At 36.0% G+C, this 21,844-nt stretch overlaps 1 protein-coding gene across 1 annotated transcript; it reads left to right on the top strand.

The window, feature by feature from the left end:
• The first annotated feature begins 12,613 nt into the window (after positions 1–12,613).
• On the top strand, positions 12,614–19,084 carry LOC127934743 (purine nucleoside phosphorylase-like). Its single transcript, XM_052532314.1, has 6 exons — positions 12,614–12,781; positions 14,902–15,071; positions 15,244–15,347; positions 16,258–16,433; positions 17,603–17,793; positions 18,103–19,084. Exons 1-6 carry the CDS (start codon positions 12,759–12,761, stop codon positions 18,297–18,299), a joined length of 861 nt encoding a protein of 286 aa, XP_052388274.1. The 5' UTR covers positions 12,614–12,758; the 3' UTR covers positions 18,300–19,084.
• Positions 19,085–21,844: the final 2,760 nt, after the last annotated feature.

The raw sequence follows: 21,844 nt of genomic DNA, 5'->3' as shown, positions 1-21,844 counted from the left end.
AATGTAACCATGGTTCCCTGAGGGGGAACGAGACACATGCGTCCTATAGCTCACTGTCATGCTTTGGACGCAAGCTTCACGAAGAAGATAAGTGACGGGTCCTACGGGCGCGTATTTATAGTCACGCCAGTAGCGACGTCAGAGGTTGTCGCCGGCCAACACATTGGCGTTTTTCAAAGTATGCTTCAGACACGGGTCACGACGAGGTGTTCCCCATAGTGTCCCTTCAGAGGACGCAGTGTCTCGTTCCCTCTCAGGGAACCATGGTTACATTCGTAACCTGAGACGTTTTTTACATGCATCTTAAGGATCCCTAATTGTGAATGTGAGGTGGGGGCGGCACGATTGTGCTCTGCCTAGAGCGGCATTTGAGCTTGCGCCGCCATAAAAAGTAATGAATTACTTTACTTAGTTGCTTTTTATGGAAAGTAATACGTTACGTTACTTTTGCGTCACTTTTTAAATCTGGAAAGGGCTTGCTTGTTTGTTTTTAAAATATATATAAAATATATTGGCAGATATAAAAGCCTTTTCACACTAAAAGAGAAATGAATAAGCCTCAAGCTGAAGGGAAAGCAAATTTACGTCCGTACAGTAGAATGCTGAAGAAAATTTCAATTAAAAAAAGACACATGTTTTTCTAGACTAATTTTTGCTTATAAGTATGGTTGAACTGGATCATCGAAGGTGATCAGAAGAAGAAGCACATTGGTTAATAGAATGGGATTAAATACATAAAGGATATTTTTGTTGTTTAACTTCTTTATTGCAGGTTTGCGTCATATTCTGAGTTACATACATTTTATTCATTTTTAGGAATACTGAATCTGTGTTTTTTTTTCTGTGAATTAGATGAATTAATGCATAAACATATTTATTCTAGAACTGTAACATCAGATTTTTCAACATGGGAAAAGGAGCGCTGTCAATCAATAAATTGGAAAAAAAGTAACTTGTGTTACTTATTTGAAAAAGTAACTCAGATATTCTCTTGTAAATTAAAAAGTAATGAGTTACTTTATTAGTTACTTGAAAAAAGTAATCTGATTACGTAACTCGAGTTACTTGTAATGTTTTAAACCCAACACTGGCATTACAGATGATAAATATACAAAGATGTACAGTTGCCCAATTATAGGACTGGAGCTGTGATTGTTTTAGTGCTAAACGTAAACAAATAGAGGTGTCTGTTCTTTGTTTGTTACCCTGGTGGCGCTGTTGTGCTGCAATGACTGTGAACCTAGAGGTCCATCAGGATAAGAAACTCCCCAGTGAAAAGCAATCACATGACATCACCAAAACCAATCAGAAGCAAACACATGTAGAATTCAAAAGCTCAAACCAGAAGCGCAGCTGACTTTTACCTGTATTTTTATTTGTTTTAGTTTGGCTACATTCAAAGCAGGAGCTACATGCTATGTGGACTTTCACAACCCTGCCTTGTACATGATGTCAACACACTTACTCTTGTACCCACACAAAGCTGAAAAAAAAAATTAACTATAAAATTTTATATACCAGGTTAACACTGATATTGGACTATAAATCATCTTCTGCTCTGGATATATGGCATTTTGAATATGTAATATGATTGTGCTGACTGACAAATACAGATCTGGGGAGGAGAGGTGCAAATATATGAGACAATTCCTCAAGTAAACAAAGCCAAAGCGATGTAGTGATGGATATTGCAGAGAAACAAATTTCAGCAGATTTATTGGTTGTCTTAGAATGCTTCAATGCCCAAACATCACTTTTTTTGGACTTGACATATTACATGCATACATATACACATATGTTTTTGTATGAGCGTATGTGTACACCATTTGCAACTGTTGCACACATTCCAGAGGGAATACTTTTATTTTTCTCAGCATGTATCTCTCTCTGAAGACTCTGTTCTGCAGGTGCCCTTGCTCTTGGACACAAACAGACAGGTCACCAGAGGCATTTCAGATTGTTAAGACATTACCCACCCTCCTTCATACCATCCCAGCGAGACCTTCATGGTATCAGGTGTACTGCACATAATTAATCCCTAACCTGTTTGTCTTTTTTGTACATTGACATATTCAAAAAGCACTGACTGTCTTCAGTGCACACAGATTCAGTACACTGGCTAATGAATGTTGGGCAAAAGACAATAACATATGCAAAAGTAAAGCAAATATGTTGATAAACATGGATATTTGTTATTAGATTTTGGGCGATAATAGATATAAATTTCAGCTGAAACTAAATATTTAACTGTAATGCTCAAGAAGGCTACCTGGATGAATCATGTTTTTATTAAGACCTGGTGGATAGCCATTAGATACATGTGCATCATTTACCAAAGGAAGAGATGGGAGCAAAATGCACTATGGGAAGAAAGCAGGCTGATAGTGGCAGTGCTCTAGACAGTGTTCTGCTAGGAAACCTTGGAACTTGGCATTCATATGAATGCTACTTGAAATTGTACCACTTACATAAAGATGGCTGCAGACCTTGTACACCCCTTGAAAGATGCACCCTGACACACTGCAAAAATTGTTTAGGAATGACTTTAGAACATGACAAAGACTTCAAGGGGTTGCCTTGCCCTCCAAATTCCCTAGATCTCAATCCGACAGAGCATCTAATGGATGTGCTGGACCAGTAAATCCGATCCATGGAGCCCCAAGCTTGCAGGACTTAAAGGATCTGCTGCTAATGCATTGGTGTCAGATACCACAGGATACGTTTAGAGGTCTTGTGGAGTCCATGTCTCGACGCATCAGAGCAGCTTTAGGGGGACCTTCATAATATTAGGCATTTTTACATTTAGATCATTTAGTGCTCACTTATTCTTTATGTTCTTTATATTTATGAACACTGTTAATACATGAAAAAAAAAACATTGTCACAATGCATCATAGCCAACGAGACAAATCTTGTGTTATCAAATACAGAGTGTGCAAGAAAAGATAGCAAAATAACAGACAAGCAGATAGATTAAAAAAAACATTAGGAGAAAAAATGAAATCCTGAAGATGATACTGGTAGAAGGCAGGTTGTGTCCTGTGGTTTCTCTCCTTTTTCTGCTACATCCCAGTCTCACCCTTTCATCCTCTCTCCACTGATTAATTCGCCAATTTTTTTTTTCAAAAACGAGGCAGAGACATTTAACCTCTGTCTCAAGCTTTAAGAGGGGGAAAAAAATGGAAGGAAATTGTGTCCTCTGCCAGCGGGCTGAGGGATTGTGGGACCTGTTCAAAGAAGGGAGGGGAGAAGAATGGAAAATGAGGAAAGCTTTCATAGTGCGGCAGAGTGTGTGTGTCTGTGTATGTGTGATGTCTTCATCAGCTCACTCTTAAGTGCACTCTAAAAAGCCTGTCGAGATAAGAAGTTCTCCTTCTTGAGGAGGAAAGCAGTCTACTTATATAATCAAGCAGACTATAGGATACACATCTGTACGGTGGTCGAGATAGCTCAACACGCTGCAATTTAAGAAAACACATGCAAATTGAAAAACATCAGTAAATAAAAAAAAACATCTTCATCAGTTTGACAACACAAGTGCTGCAAATCCTCACAATACATGCATGTAACGAAATGCGCTGCAAATCCTCACAACACATGCATATAACGAAACGCGCTGCAAATCATCACAACACATGCATATAACGAAACGCGCTGCAAATCCTACACAACACATGCATATGACGAAACGCGCTGCAAATCCTACACAACACATGCATATGACGAAACGCGCTGCAAATCATCACAACACATGCATATAACGAAACGCGCTGCAAATCCTTCACAACAAATGCATATTGAGAAACGCTGCACATCCTCACAACATATGCAATTAAACAAAAGCGCTGCAAATAGCACTGACTACAATGGAAATGTTTCGACCAAACCTCAAAAAGTGTCGGACCCGGCTGGGATTTGCTTATCGTGCAGTGGCTACTGGTCAGTGGAGTTTTTGGTGAAGTGAAATGAGAGTATTTTTTCATGATTCCTTTATCTTTTGGATATGATTAGCCTGAATAAGCTGAATAATTACAGGATTAAATGTAAAACTTTACTTAAGATGGTTAACTTTAATATTCTCAGCTAAATATAATTTCAAGGTTAATGAATATAAATTTGCAATGCTTCATTAATTGATTCTTAATTTGCATGTGTTTTGATGATTTGCAGCGTGTTTCGCTATAAGCATGTGTTGTGATGATTTGCAGCGTGTTTCGCTATATGCATGTGTTGTGATGATTTGCAGCTTGTTTAGCTATATGCATGTGTTGTGATGATTTGCAGCGTGTTTCGTTATATGCATGTGTTGTGATGATTTGCAGCGCGCTTCCTTATATGCATGTGTTGTGATGATTTGCAACACTTGTGTTGTCAAACTGATGAAGAAGTTTTCTTCATTTGCTGGTGTTTTTTCAATTTGCATGTGTTTTCTTAAATTGCAGCGTGTTTCGCTATATGCATGTGTTGTGATGATTTGTAGCTTGTTTAGCTATATGCATGTGTTGTGATGATTTGCAGCGTGTTTCGTTATATGCATGTGTTGTGATGATTTGCAACACTTGTGTTGTCAAACTGATGAAGAAGTTTTCTTGATTTGCTGGTGTTTTTTCAATTTGCTTGTGTTTTCTTAAATTGCAGCGTGTTGAGCTCTCTCGGCCACCATACATTTAGCCCTACATATGAAAGAAATGACCAAAACATTCAATAAGAAACAGAAATTTCCTTGTGGATTTCCTGTACAAGTAACAACATGCATTTCTACTGAAATTAACCTATGTCAAACATTATTTAAGCGACACTGAACAAAATATGGCATTAGCATACATTTTCTTACAATAGCACAATGCATTCTAGTGATTCGTTCAAAATACAGCAGTAATTATCTTATTTATTTTCATGACAGGTTTTTATGCACTGTTATTGCTGTCTGAGCAGACGACAGACTATTGAATAGAGGAGGAAAGGAGAGAGATTGATATACTGTAGACAGAATGGAAAAGGCGACCCGTGACCCGTGCAGCGAAGCTGATGTGTTTGTTTTGCTTTGCTGCACGTGTTTTCATTCGAGAATATAATGTTTTTATCACTATCTCTTCACCTTGATGTTGCCATTTAAACAGACCTAGATGCTTACAGCTCCCTCTGAATCTCGTCACTGAATGCCACAGTAATGACATTTTATTTCTATAAGAATGCCATTAATAACAAACAAGCCACGGGTATTGTGTTGCACTGCAATTTGTAACGTAAACATAAGAAATGGGATACATGCTGTACCATGTACGAAACAAACTCCTTCTTATACTGAAGTTCGAAGCATGCATTCCCTATTTACAGCCAGACATGTCTGCAGAAATTAAAGGAGGGATTTCCTTTGAAGAATCCTGAGCGTCCCTTACAAGGAAATAGCTTTCACTGCATAAGAAAGAGTCACACTTAGTGTACTAGTGTGTAGGATCCCCTCTGCCCCACTGCTGGAGCTGCTACCTGGGGCTTTTTGGCTCTTTATGCATATTTTAGAGTCAGTGAGCAAACTCCGCAGCCTGGATAAGGCAGATGATATGAAGCAAAACAACTGGGAGGCATCTGAAAATGTAGGACAGATTAAGTAACTCATCCTGTGTTGCTCAGATGAGATAGTGTCTCTACTTTCTTCCAGCTATTGGTAATTAAACACATTATGGTCCCAGAGGGATTATATGAGCTTCAATAACTCTTTAGCTTTGTAGTCCATTATTCATGGACGGTCAAAACAGCGCAGTTAAAGGCACAGCCCCAGACTGCACCTTAGCTGTTTATATAAAACTGGTTGTCAATAAGTAACATTGACATTAACCTTTAGATTTCAGATGAGATGAGCACATCAAAGTGCACAGGAAATAGTTTGCTCACTGACTGAAGAGCTGTAACTTGAGACTTGACTTGATTTGACTACTAATCATTTTTGATTCCTACATCCAGATCTCCGTTTTGTCAAACTGACGACACCCATTCACTGCATAGGATCCACTGAAGAGCAAATAATGTAATTCTTCAAAATCCGTTCTGATGAATAAACAACCTGGGTGGGTGATATTCAGCAAATTGTAATTTTTAGGGTGAACTATTCTATATAAGCATTACACCTTCCAAGCAGAACAGTGCAGGGTTAGTGTATTTTTCTATACAGAGAGCCCCTTTAGAGACTTCTTTAGAGACAGGTCTGTGTGCTTATCTGGGAGGCAACTGGGACTACAGGGAAATGTTTCTGCCAACCCCAGAACGAAACCAATGAAGACATGCTCCAAAGCAGCTTCATGTTAAACATAAATGAGGAGGAGACAGGAAAAGGCGCTAAATTAAAAATGATACTCTCCTGATGGGTGCAAAGTAGTATTTTTAGAGCAGAGCACATATTAAAATGTTAATGGCAATGGCCTTCAGCAGACCTGTGTGTTTATTCAGTGAGACAGGCAGAGCACCTGCAAAAACCACACACACACAAGGGTACCTAAACCACATGCTCAATTATATGTTGAAATAAACATGCAGATTCACACAGACAATAATTCATGCACACAGTGGCATGTCAGTTTAAACACACCATCTTGCCTATGAATAATGCATATCCACCTACAGCTGATTCAAGTAAAACAGTGATTCAGCATTATGATGAATAAAAAAATCCTATAAAACAAAACAACTATTGTTTTATCTAAAATATCGATAGCACTTTATTTTACAGTACGTGTACTTCCCTGTTATATACATGGCAAATATCTTATACCTACAGGCAGATAAGTGGTAACACGTACTTACCTGAAGTGTATGTACATGGTAACAAATAAGAAACACTGCTGTACTTAACAGGCTGTACTTTACATACAGACTAGTGTGGGTACTTACAGGTAGTGCCTGTAAATGGTAACTAATTAGATACTTTACTGTACTAACTAATGTACAGTATATACATGGTGAATATGTAATACTTATGGACAAGTTGGTACAACAGGCACATCCTTACAGTATATGTTTATGTTAACTAATAAGACACATTACTACTGTACATACTAATGGTATGTACATAGCCATACATGGTAAATATGTAGCACGTATGTAAAAATGTGGTTAATGTGGTAACAAAGAAGACACATACTGTACTTTGTATACACATGGTAAATATGTAGTACTTACCAACAAGTGTGAGTAATAATGGTCACTAACAGGTAGTGTCAGTATATGGTAACTAATAAGACACATTGCTATACTTACTAATTGTCTGTACAAACATAATTGAAAACAATTCTGCTTCTAAATATTTTTGTTGAAAACGTGATACACTATTTTCAGGATCCTTCGATGAATAGAAAGTTAAAAAAGAATAGAATTATCAGAAATAGAAATTGTAACAATGTATAGATCTTTGCTGTCACCTTAATGCATTTAATGCATCAATTTAAAACATGCTTGTTATATAAAAGTACAGTATTAATAATTTATTTGAAAAAATCTTAAGCAGTGGTGTATTTTCTGGCATGTAAACAGATTCCAAAATTACCATTTTTAGTAGTGGGCCCTGTGCATCTTGATATCACATCATCACACAGACAAGGGAAATTATTGTTTGTAAGATTAACCAATCACTTGCAGCACTTCAGGCCCCAAAAAACTGTTAGAAGGATTTAATACAAAGGACTACCCTTTGACAGAGCAAAAATGAACCATTCTAGCTCAAATACAATGAAATAACTGATACTTTTCAATCATAATAACCACAGGATTTTCAACACCTAAAGAATAATACATTACATTCCACAAAACCTTGAGGAAAGTCATGACCAGGTATAGTCTGCCTCAAATAGCATAATGCAATTTGGCTTATCTGATGTGTCACTGTGATGTTTTGCAACTTATTTTTACTTTAAAATGTCATCAGCATTATTGTATGTGCAGTATATGTTTGGGTAGCGAAAAGCAAAGCATGTATTAGTATGTTAGAACTATTCTCAGTAGAGAATAATTGGGAAATATCTAGATTAATTGACATTAACAGTGAAAGTTAATAATATGATCATTTATACTTGTTAAGTAGGAGGTGTGTGCGTATGAAATTCAGTACCTTTGTCATAAGCCACTTTTCCACTGCGTGGTCCAACTCGGCTTGGCATGACTCGACTTGATTAAGGACACCAGTACATATGGTGTCCTTAATAAATTGATCAATCCTATTTTAAATAAATCCCAGAACCTGGGAATTACTGTATTGAGGAATGAATCCATAATCCTCAATCACATGCAAAACCTGACACAAAATACAAGATAGAGAGGAAATAATAAATAGTATTTTTCAGACTAAGCCACCACAGCTCTTTTGAAGTGACTCTATTTGAATTAATGTATGAAGAATTCTGCATTAATGTTTTGCCAGACCAAAATAGATTAGCAGGCCAGATCACAGACTGCAGAAGGGTCACTAATAGACAATGAGTGGCCATGGTGGAAACACTCTGGTGGAAAATCTCCGGTTTTCTGTGCTTTCCAAAGTACTTTCTCAGATTTCTTAAAGATAAGTTAAACATTAAAATGAGACTTGACTTTGAGATTTATTGTGTTTTAGAGACAGAGTTACAGACATCATCACTGTGTGGCAGTTTTCGCAGTTTTTGTATTTTGCATTACATTTTTTTGGTCATTCATTGAAATACAAGCAACTGGCTCATGAGTGCACTAAGATTGAAAACATATGTTTAACCAATGAAGTAGTAAGTGTCAACTGCAGTTGTTGCATATTGAAACTTGACCTTGTTCTCCTGTGGAGTGAAGAGAACGATGAATGTAGATGCCGTGTCTGAGGCCACTTTCTGACTAGCATAGGATTATGTTTATAGAGGTTTTCATAAATCCTGGTCTGAAAATTGCAAAAAAAAAACTTGATTTGCAGTAGGATACAAATCCCCTGTGCTAACAATCAGGCAAATAAATCTACTTTTTATTCATTTATAGTCTTTGAACTGGACATTCATAATAATATATATATATATATATAAGTTTAAAGACAAATGCACCCAAATGTACAAAATATTGTTTGTGTTATATATATATGCATTCATTGTGTATTTAGATAACACACTGACTGTATAATCTGCTCAAAAGTATAAAAGTCACCTTGTCACTGTTCCGCAGCTCTAAGGGCACCTTGTATGTCTTAAATGGTGAGTAGTTCTGAAACACAATCTCAGACGGTATGGCTGAAACATGGGATGGTCCAAATCTAATGAGGAAAACTCAGCAGTACAAAGCTACAGTTGCTACACTATACATATTAATAGCCATAAGTATCTCACCAGAGAGAAACTGTGATGATGACCTTAATTAACTTTGAAAATATTGCTGCTAAGATGCTTGAAACCAGTGATGTAGAAAGACAAACTAAATAATTAAGTGATAGAGCTGAGCATTGTATAATGCTGATATTTTACCTTGTGATGTGTGGTCTCACTCATATCTAAGAGCTCCATGATATGTGGTGGATGCATCCCATAAGTGTTTGAGATTTGCTCTTCTGTAGTCTGGCACATCACTCGAGCGTATACAGATGGAATCAGCTGCAAAGGAACATGCAGACTGTTATGAGTGCTTTTATTCCCTATCTAACAAAATATTTTCCTATATTCTGCAACTTTATATTGTATAAAGCTGCTTTTAAACAATGCATATTGTGAAAAGCAGTATAGAAATACATTTAACTGAAGTGAATTGATAAACTTTGAATGACTTTTGACTAGTATTCTCAAATTTGAGTGAGTAGATTATACATTGGAAGCTGGCGTTTTGAAACAAACTGACTCATGTTTTTTTTTTGTGTGTAAAAATACAATCTGCTGCTAATGGCAGAAATCTTTGGTTACTTGCATGATTACAATGACCAGCGAGAAATGTTTAACCCTGAAACAGGGGGCAAGACGCCATTCAGACACTAGGTCGCTTCATTGGTAATGTTGTGTTAATCCGAAACTCAAGACATTTAAAATTGATGTTTGTAAAATAACCACACGGCTACATTTAAAATTAATAAAGCATTTTAAATTCCTGCCCATTTCTTGTGAAGGCTCATCCTCCAGTGCACATTTCTCAACTTTGAGTGTGGTGGTTGCTATGACATCGGTCGCCATGTCACTGGGCTACTGAACGTTCTCAGTAAACAGCTCACTGATTGGTGTGCGTGAATAAAGACGAAAGTGGAGGGCCTGAACAGTAGCTGAGGATATATGTACCATAGCATCTTAAAATCCGTGAATAAACTGTACCTTTCATTGTGTTCGCATACAGAGTTAGAAATCTCAAAGAACAGTAAAGAGAAGACTGTACGAGATACTGTACCATAATATTATGTCATGGAACAATGGCAGAATAAACACAATTGAAAAACATTTTATTTTAGTCACAATAAGGGGCTGGCTGGACTATTGCAATGCTCTCTTAGCAGGCCGTCCAGACAGTTCTATCAAACCTTTACAATTAATCCAGAGCCCAGGAGCAAGATAAATTTTTAATGAGTCGAAAAGAATGCACGTCACACCTTTGTTTATCAATTTGCTCTGGTTACCAATAGCTGCTTGAATAAAATTCAAGGCATTAATATTTGCCTATGAAACCAACACTGGCTCTGCACCCCTTTATCTAAATTCATTACTTATATGCCCTCCAGAAGCTTGCGTTCTGCAAGTGAACATCGCTTTATTTATCACAAAGAGACACAAAATCCCTTTCACTGACTTTTAGATTAAATGTTCCCTCCTGGTGGAATGACCTCCCCAACTCAATCCAAGTCCTAGCCATCTTCAAGAATAGGCTAAAAGCACATCTCTTCCATCTTTATTTGACCCTCTAACTCTATAGCGCTATCTATTCTAATTCTAATCTTTTTTTTATTATTATTAAACAATTTACACTGTATTCATGTTTTCTTTTTATTTATTATACAATTAACAAAAGCAAAAAAATATATAATAAAAAAAAATTACTACGTATACTGCGTTAAGCTAAACTGAGACTTCTTATAGAACATGCATGTCATTGCTCTTTCGTTGATTTTGATTGCTTCCATTGTACTCATTTGTAAGTCACATTGGTTAAACAGCATCTGCTAAATGACTAAATGTAATGTAAATGTCTCATATAATTTCAAAAACTGAAACTGTCATTTGCACATATATATGTATGTATTTAAAGGTGAATTAAATAATCATATATTTTTTAATTTGACAAAGTAACTAATTCCTACCAAAGCAAATATATACATATCTGACAGGACTGTTTTTTCTTTCATTCCTAAAACTGTTTTATAAAGATATCAAAAATGCATCTATTTGCCCTTTTATACTAAGTTTTATATACTATAGTTTACCTTTTATGGTAAACTATTTTAAGTCATATCTGTTAGACCTTATATATCATGTATTTAAATATTGGTAATTACATAGATGTAATAATAAAGTGCAAATTAGTTCATTTAAAATACTAATACAGATATTTAAAAATAATAATAACACAGTAGAGTTAAAATTAAAATTAAGTACTTTAATATGTTAGTCAATATATTAAAATACTGTAAGTGTATTTATTCAAAGCATGACAAAAGATTATTAAAATAATTTAAAATGTACTTTAAAGTGAAACTTTTAATTTGACATTATTACAAACTGCACTTTTTAAAAAAAAGTGTAATAAGTTATGTTAAGAATCAGTGAGTACCTTTAGTGGTATTTTATTTCATTAATATTATATTATCTGTAAGTATACTAAGTGAACATTCAATATAATTAAGTGAACTTCTTTTGCACAAGGAAGGGTGTCTGGCCCAAAGTATTAATTTTAAATATTTAAAATGTGCTTTATTTTACATTTTGAATTAGACTGAAGCTATGTTTTACAGGCCTAGCTTTCATTAGGCCTACAAACATGCATATAACCAAAAGCAAAAAAAAGGGTTTACAATCTGGTGACATGAAGAATCACATTTTTAGGGTTTAATAGACATATTACAAAACTCGTCCAAGAATCAACCACTTAAAAACCTAAATTGGTCAGTCACTAATCTGACCAATCAATGTCCAATGTCTCCAATATCTATGGTGGTTACAAAGCCTAATAAAACAGACTATTTATTTTATAATCCTCAAAGAACCACCTAAAACTCAAAAATCCATTACAGCATAAAATCACTTTGGTAATTTAATAACTGGCGGTTTGAACCATGTGACTACAAAGACCCACTGAAGAACATTATTTATATGGTTTAGTTTAGTTTTTAGAGTTAAAGGTGGTAAACCACTGAAGGTTTTGCTTGGACAGCCTATGGATGAAACTGTGGCAAAGTCCGATTGGTGTTAAAAAAAAGAAAGAAAGAAACAAATTATATCCAAAACGTCTGCGCGTGACATGACAAAACCCGTTTCCCTGGACACTTCAGTTAAACTACATAGAAACACATTATTTCCCCTGCTGTGAGGCACCACTACCCGTTTGTGCTGCTGGTCCTGGCAGGATGACAGTTCTCTAGGCTCTTTAACCGCGGGTCAGTGAGCGGCCCATTCTGACAGAAAATTGGATTAGTACAACGAGAGCTGTTTAAGAAACCAGTTTTAAGACGGACTCCTCCTCCGTCACGCCACCTTTCCCACGAGACCGTCGGGTGTTTGACCTCTCGTTCAGATTGTTCTGTATTATTCCTCGTGCCAACAATATCCCGTTCAGTAATTCGGCCAGGCGCTGCGGAAATGTCAACATCCAGCGGATGCAGGTAAGGTGCAAAACCAGTATGTGTGCCAGATTCGCTGCCTTGTAACATAGCAGACCTGTTAAATCAACTAATCCGACAGCATTTAAGACTGTCTAAATGAAAACTTATTGTGAAAAAAATATGGGAATACATTTGTAAGTATTCGCCATGACACCTGTCGCTTCTATTTAGTAGGCCTACATCAATTTTTATATCATAGGTCAACCTTAAAGTAAACGCGAGATCAAAACCTGTATGATTTACAACGCAGTCTCTATCCTCAAGAAGTGTTTTAGCTCCGTGATTGTTTGGATGGCGATTGTTTATTCTTCATTCATATTCTTCCACTATTGTTTGTGCCTTCCAATTCTAAAGTTAAAAAGGAACAATTGTTGTCGATTAGTAGCTCGAAAAAAATCCAACATTTCTAATAATATATTATCTATAAAAACAGCTATTCGTAATTACGGATAGGATACGTAACAGAGTCGGCTTGGTGGATGCGCCCAGAATAATAAGCGGCTCTTAAAGTGACAGGCTGCGCTATAAAAGCTTTGGGAAAACAGCTGAGAGAACCAAATAAGGACATCGTTGCTGTTGCCAGACCTTTTCAAAAAAAAAAAAAAAAAAAAAAGGGAAAAAAAGACAGCACTGCGATTATAAAATAAGAGGCCTATTGTGTATTCTCACTGAGTGTTATGGAGTCCCGTAGTGTTTAAGCTCAGCTCTCTGAATGGAAAGTGCTGATCCCGCAACGCCCTGCAGCACCACGGACAGCGCATGCTTACAGCTCTGCCACTGAGCTCTGCTACCCGATAGTTTCTCTTGTTAACTCGCTCGTGGTTTACAGCTAATATAATGCTTTCTGATTATAAACGTGGGCAGTCCAACTATGTAAGCAATTCAGTAAGTATGGGTATACTGTCATTTTTGTTTCAGTTTCAAAAGACTATAAAATAATTCAGAGTATAATTGTGCTTCATGTTAGTTAAATAATGACAGACACTTTTTGACAACCAGAAAGCATAATTTCATAATGACTAACCACCTAAAGTCTACAAGTGAATTTTAAACTACCTAATCTGGTAAGCGTCAGCTATGGACCTTAGACATGGGAGCGCCATATTTAATTTTTGACAGGACTAAAAACGAGGCTGTGAGGCAGGGGTCACCAAACTTTATCTTGAAAGGCTGGTGTCCTGCAAAGTTTCAATCAAGGTCTTACTAGGTATAGGCTACTTGAAACTTCCAGGCAGGTGTGTTCAGGCAAGTTGAAGCTAAACTCTGCAGGACAGTGGCCCTCCAGGACCGAGTTTGGTGACCCCTGTTGTTAGGGACAGAAGTAGTCTACAGTGCGTTTAATGGATTGTACAGTTGTTTAACACGACTGTTCAGCTGATGAGACGTCTTAGCCAAGAAACACAAAAAAACTTTAAATAGACAAAATCCCATAAAAACATTTTGTGAATAAAATTACGTGATCAATGTGAACAAAGCTCTTTACAGTTTGCTACAAATAAAAATACAATAGATTGCTTTGATAGTTGACACCCAAGCGAAATCCAGCAATGAGCACAGACCATTAATATAGTTATTTCATGTAGTTACAGCTCAGAAATGGATTTACACTGCAATGGTCATGGTAACATGACCAGCAATTATAGTTAAACAGTATCTCACACACTCTGGAGTGGATTCTGAAGATCATTTCTACAGTTATTGTTCAGTTAAATGACCCTCAAAGAGATAATTCAACATTTTCCAACACAACAGCATTGCAACTGACAAGGATAAATAATATAATATAATATAATGGTCTAAAAACAAAACCTTTATGTCACTGTGTATATCTTTGCCTCTCTATTCTACTGTAAATGCTGTTTTCAGTTGACCTGCTGTTACAACTCTGAAAGCAACTTGATTGGAACACTGTAGCCTACATGACAGGTGATTTGAAATAGCATGTGTGTCTAATACAGATAATTGTGACACTTCCTTATATCATAACCCTGTAGGAAATTAGTCAAACATTATCCGACAGTTTGGCACTGTAGTATGATTTGTGCTTTCTGATGCATGACCGACACCATCCTTGCTAAGAAAAATATTAAGCAAAAAAACAATGTTTTGTGTTTATTTAGCTACAGCTATGAGGAGTACAAAGAAACTGCAGACTGGCTGCTTGCTAACACAGATACCAGGCCCAAAGTGGCAATTATCTGTGGTTCAGGACTTGGTGGATTGGCTGACCTGCTAGACAAGAAGAAAGCGTTTCCTTATGACGAAATCCCCCACTTTCCCCACAGCACAGGTAGGAGATGTTTTTTTTAATGGCATTCATAGCCTATTCAGAAAAAAATGTTTCATGATTTAGTCACTGACTACACAAAAATAAAAAAGTGTATCCTTTATCACTTCACTGCCAGTCTTTGGTTATTGTTTGCAGTCAAAAACATTTAATAATCTACCTCATGCCTCTTCAGTGCAAGGGCATAAAGGTCAGCTGGTGTTTGGAGAGCTGAATGGGAAGCAGTGTGTTTGCATGCAAGGCCGCTTCCACTTCTATGAGGGCTATAACATTTCCACGGTAAGAATCATTCTTAAAATCTCAAAGGGAAAATTGAATTCTCAAAGGTTTAGGCATACTATAATATTGCAACATTCCATCTGCCCACCTACAGTACAAAAGAAAAAATAAGAACAGTGCAAAACCAGAACATGTAAAAGCCTTTGGGATTGGATAGAAAATCTGTGAAATAAAGTGAAAAGGCACATGATGAAGTCAGTTGATGATTAAAACATCTTGGTTACCAATTTTCAATAATGAATCAAAGTCAAGAATCATCTCAGTGCTTCTGTTCCTTTAGCAATTATATATCACCACACTAACACAGAAGTTATTTTGTACTTAACCATTGACTTCTCAGTGTTCATATAAGCAGAGCTATCAGCAATTTTAAGTATTCAGAGATGACAGTTAACCTTTGGCAAATGATCCTGTCTTCTCCTATGAACCTTTACAACATTCCAACATTTGTGTTGCTTGTGATCAAGTTAAATAATGTTCAGAAACACGCAGACAGTGCTTGCTTGCTCTTTGTTGAAGAAGCCAAGTGAAATATTACATTATGATTTATGGGATGGTTTTTATGAGTGATTGAAATCACTGTCCATATTCTTGCCTGTGTTGTAAAAAAGCAGTCATATAATTTGTTTCTCAGTTTGATAATTCAGTGCAAATGAAGGAAAAAAAAAAATTCAATTCAAACGTATTTAATCACAGAAAATATATGAAGACTTGTGAAAAAATGTAAAATTTTCAATCCTTTTAAAATTGACAATTTAGACAAACAGGATGGGGGGAAATACAGTTATAACCTACTATATGGTTTTGATAACCTATATCAGTTCATATCAAGAATTTAATTTCCTGTTTCAGAAAGATAAGAACAGTTTGTCAAAACAGCTTTAAATCTTATACTATTGTTCTGTTTTAGGTCACATATCCAGTAAGAGTGTTTTTCCTTCTCGGGATTGAGACTTTGATTGTGACCAATGCTGCTGGAGGACTCAATCCTAGATTTAAAGTGGGAGACATCATGCTGATCAAAGACCATATCAATATGCCTGGTTTTGCAGGCCAAAATCCCCTTTGTGGACGAAATGAGGAAAGGTGATTTGCTATTTAGTATATCAAGATGTTTAATGTTTTATTGAAACCCAATCATACATATTTAAAGGGATAGTTTACCCAAATTTTTTTTTCACATTATATCTATCTGCTTACCCCCAGGGCATCCAAGATGTAGGTAACTTTGTTTCTTCAGCAGAACACAAACCAAGATTTTGAACTCAAACCGTGGCAGTCTGTCAGTCATATAATGCAAGTGGATGGGAAAAATGGCTTTGAGAGTCAAAAAAACATACTCAAACTAAACCAAATTAAACCAGGCGGCTCATGACGATACAATGATGTATAAAGACACAAAACGATCAGTCTGTGCAAGAAACTGAACAATATTTAAATATTTTTTTACCTCTGATTTTCACCGCAATGTCCGAACTGTCCTCAGCACATTCTCAACACAACAGTCGGTGAATGATGCATCTTCTTCTTCTTGCTTTACGGCCGATCGCAGACTTATAAGTGCATTACTGCCACCATTGACACTTCAAATTGAGATTGTAAATAGAATGTCAATGGTCCATTTGAAAGATAGGTTGCAATAATGCACTTATAAGTCTGCAATCCGCCGTAAATCATGAAGGCGCCGACTGTTGTGTTGAGAACGTGCTCAGGTCAGCTCAGACATCGGGGTGAAAATCAGAGATAAAAAAACTATATAAATACTGTTCAGTTTCTTGCACAGACAGATTGATTTGTGTCTTTTACATCACTGTATCGTCCCGGGCCGCAGTGTTTAATTTGTTTTGGTTTGTGTATGTTTTTTTGACTCTCAAAGCTGTGATTCCCATCCACTTGCATTATATAACTGACAGACTGCAATGGTTTGAATTTAAAATCGTCATTTGTTTCCTACTGAAGAAACAAATTCACCTACATCTTGGATGCCCTGGGGGTAAGCAGATAAACATCAAATTTGGGTGAACTATCCCTTTAAGTTAATTCTTTTATAATTATGTTTAAAGAAACCTAATTCTACCTTATACTCGAATTTGAAGAAAAGTATTTGGATAAGTTCTTCTTAATTTTTAACTTTGTTTTTAACAGTTCGGTCTTTGTTCTGCTATTGGCCTTGGTATATAATCTTACTAGCATTTCTCTAATGATTTCTGCAGCCTGTCCAAATGTGCACTGACATTTGGGTTCTGTCCCTGTAGATTTGGAGTCCGCTTTCCCTGCATGTCTGATGCTTATGATAGAGACTTTGCACGGTTGACTAGGGAGACGGCCCAAGATCTAGGATGTGACTCTTTCCTCCAGGAGGGTGTTTACTGCATGTTGGCTGGACCGTCCTATGAGACGATTGCAGAATGCAGGGTTCTACAGATGCTTGGGGCGGATGCTGTGGGTATGTTCTGTCTGACTACATAACACTTTTACTTTTACCATCACAATTTTGCAAGATGTAGTGTGTGTGTGTCTGTGTGTATTTGTGTGTGTGCATTAAATATATGTATATTATATAATATATACATTACAAAAATATTATATTAAGCCACGCAACTGCTGATGATGAGAAATGTTTCTAGAGTAATGGAATACTAGAGTAATGGCTTCTGAAAATTCAGCTTTGCCATCACAGGAATAAATTACTTCACAATTGTATTGTTTTTTTACTGTATTTTTCATCAAATGAATGCAGTTTCTCTATAATTAGGTATGAGTACAGTTCCAGAGGTGGTGGTGGCTCGTCACTGTGGGATGCGTGTGTTTGGACTCTCCCTTATTACCAACAAGGTAGTGACTGACTACAACAGCACAGAAAGGGCTAATCATGAAGAGGTCCTGGAAACCACCCGCATGCGAACCGAAGACCTGCAGAAGTTAGTCAGCAATTTAGTGACAAAAATGTAGTGTAACACATTTACCAAATTTAGTACAAAAATCTTGCAGCTGCTCTTGATACACTTTCGCACAGAATTGCACCCAGACTGCATAGAAATATAGAATGGCATACAGTAAGCATATGCTCCTCATTGCTTCCCATGTATCTTATTCAGGGTTAAAGTAACTTTATGAACTTTCCAGTGCCTCAAGACTCAAATGAGTCAAAATTTAGGCTTGGTTCATTTAGTTTATTATTGATATTATCCATATTGCAGTGACTATCACTGTGAGACTAGGTATTAATATGACACATATACTGTTTAATGCATTCACATCCTTCCTGAAAAGAAAGTTAAGAACAACTGACATTTGAAGCATTACATAACTATCAGTATTCTTGTCTTAATGTCTTTAAAGAAGAGTTAAAGAACAAACGGACATGAAAAGGGACAAACAGAGACATACATCTTTATGAAAGGAAAGTCAGTTGCAAAAACCAAATGAGGACAGATACAGTGCAATTAAACGCTAAAATTAATAAATTAATTAATATATTACATAATCACGTAAAATAATATAAAATAATATAAAAATAATCACATAAAAACGTTTTATCTTTATAGTTTATTAATTTGTCTGATGTTTCCAAAGACATTTACAGATGTTAAAATTTGTTTTCGGCAAATAATAGATGGGAAAATGTCTTTTAAATGATTTAAGATATTTTATAGATTTTTAATTGTGTAGAAATGTAATGTATTTTCTAACTTTATTTAGACTCAAACATTGAAATATAAAAATCTATTTTGATATGGTGCTGTGTGGTGGTATTTATTTATTTTTTTTATCTTTTGTGTTCTGTCCTTCTAGTTCTGAGACCCTGTGCATTGATTTATATAAAAACTATGAGAACTGGATATGTAAACTGTTGTTTTTTGCAACGCCATGCTAAATATAAGTGTGTTTAGCAAAGGCCCCATGGGAATCAATATGAATAATTTCCCGCAATTCATATGTACAGAGAGCAAGATCAAAAGTAGTATACATTACACTCTGCAAAAACCTAATGGACAATGAGATGTTCACTGGAGATCAAGACGATTTACAGTTGGTTTACACAAATGGACACCTTGAAAGTCTGCCAGAGGAATCACATTCACATTATTATTGTAAATAAATCTCAAAAATTATAAAGATTACTAGAGTGCATTTTACAAGAAAATACTATATATATATTCTACTTCAAAATTCATGTTTACTTCAATTTAGATTTCTTTTTAGATATTTGGTTAATTTACTAGCAATTTCTAAGTGAAAACTGTTACTAAAGTATTTTTTTCAGTGACTAGCTCTTTTCATAATATATTTTGCTGCTAAGAGTAATACACTTTTGAAGTCATTTATGACCAGTCCATGAATACTGATTCCACTTTGTATTTCATGTGGCAGATGTGTGAGAGATCTGTGCAAGAAACCTCTGCACACATCATATTTTTGGAGGAAACAGTCTTTTAGAGAAAGGAGGTTAATCTGTCAGATGATGCATCTGCCCTTGGCAATGATAACAGAGCTTCAGATCAGTCTGTTATTCAGAAAATATTTATGGAAAGCCAGTTGTACTGACTCTGCCCAGAAACATAAATGAAGATGTAACTCATATGCAATTAGTAACAGGCTATTTTGCTGAAATGTTCAGGGCCTGATGCCCTGTGAAGGTACTTCCACTCACTGGTTTTCTAGAGGAACAGAAGTCAGAAAATTTAATGATCTGTTTTGATCTTACAAGTTTTTGTTCTGCTCTCTCTCATTTGGAAAACTTGTTTCTCTCTGTAGCTGTTTTCCTCTGAAATGCAGCATTCAGGTCAGCAGTCTTCATTTCAAGGTCTTCATATATTTCAGATAGCACTACATTGGCAGTGCTACAAAGATTGTTTGGAATTTGTATGAAAAAAAAAGCTATTATATATATATATATATATATATATATATATATATATATATATATACACACACACACACACACACACACACGTGCACACACACACACACATTCATATATACATACATTCCAAGACTGTCTCTCACGCAGACATCCACATACTGTCACGATTCACCCTGGGAGCACGGGAACGAAGGAGCGAGGAGTTGAGTAAAGTACATTTTGAAGACTTTAATGAAAACAAAACTGGAAACACAGGAACACGGGAAACACTGAGAACATGAAAGGACATTTTCACAGTGGACCAGGAAACATGGAAACACACATGGCTTAAATCAAAAGGGAGCTAATATGACACACCTGGGATCAATATAACTAAATGGGAACAGTAACAGGAAAAAGCAAATATGGGCATAAACGTGAAACTGGAGCACGTGGAAGAGGAAACCACAACACGAGACATGTAGCAGAGTCTGACACAAACTGTATCCTCATGGCAAATCTCTGATATCTTGGGCATAACAGACCTTTAAATCAGAATCCTGATATTTCACTCTCTGCCCTCTTAACGCATCCATACACACTACATCCACTCCCTTGTTTTTTCTTTTTCATTTCACTTTAATCAGCCTTCTGTGATCATGTGCTTGATGGAGAGTTATACTTTATATCTCGCCATCTCTCTCAAATCGTTTTTGCAGCAAGGGACACAGAGTGAGTGAAAACCCAGAGGACATGTTGGCATTAACCATCTATACACATTCTTGGAACAGTGAAATCCGCTGAGGAAGAGGGACCTTATTAGAGACAGTAGGGTTGTAATTCTGAGCATTGTTCAAAGGTCAGTGCCTTTCTCACATCCACATTCATGACATCTCTCTTGCTAAAATGATAAACCTCTGTCTCATTAATATATACAGTGGAGTGGAGTTCAAAATTGTGAAAGCCAGAGTTATTATAGTTAACTAAAACTAAAACCATAATAAAAATTGGTTATATATATATATATTTTTTTTTTCAACTGAAATAAAAATTAATAAAGCTATACACACATTTTCAAAAATGATTAAAATAACAGACAATATATTGACTAACAAAAAACCTAAATGAAATTACAAATAAAAACTAATTTAAAATATTAATAAAAACACTGTAATTCTAAATAATAAAGTAACAATGGTGAAGGCTCATTCAAACAAAATATCAATTTGTAACAAACATCTGTTTTAATCCTTTAGAGGTTTAGATGGCATATTAGCTTATTGTCCATTCACCGGTTCTATTTAAGCTCTTTAAGCTCTCTGCTTAAAAAATATGGGTTGATTTTGGTAGTGGTTTGAACCAAAACAGCAGACAGGCTTATTGACAATACAAATTCATTCTCTAACCATACACTCTCACAAAACTTTAGTAACTTTTAGGTACTAATATTTACACTTTAGATAATATTATGTGCCTTTGAGGAACCAATATGGACTCTTTAGGTACAAAGGTGTGTCTTTTGAAAAGGTAACATCCCAGTTACTGCTTTTGTACCTTTTTTTCTTAGAGTGTATTGGGCGCTTTTGGAACAGAAATATAAAGGTTTCCTCAGGAATGGCTTTAAACAAAGCAGTCCTGCATTCATAAACAC

Source organism: Carassius gibelio, chromosome A18, assembly GCF_023724105.1.
Source record: "Carassius gibelio isolate Cgi1373 ecotype wild population from Czech Republic chromosome A18, carGib1.2-hapl.c, whole genome shotgun sequence".
NCBI lineage: Eukaryota > Metazoa > Chordata > Actinopteri > Cypriniformes > Cyprinidae > Carassius > Carassius gibelio.
Note: the sequence above shows the minus strand (reverse complement) of the source record. Positions and strands in the feature narration are given on the sequence as shown.

What these genes read in the sequence shown, in the direction of transcription:
- LOC127934743 (XM_052532314.1), top strand. Translation starts at nt 12,759, where the DNA reads ATGTCAACATCCAGCGGATGCAG. An exon ending in AGGGCTATAACATTTCCACG is followed by an intron (nt 15,348 to 16,257) that starts GTAAGAATCATT and finishes GTTCTGTTTTAG; the next exon opens with GTCACATATCCAGTAAGAGT. An exon ending in TGTGGACGAAATGAGGAAAG is followed by an intron (nt 16,434 to 17,602) that starts GTGATTTGCTAT and finishes CTGTCCCTGTAG; the next exon opens with ATTTGGAGTCCGCTTTCCCT.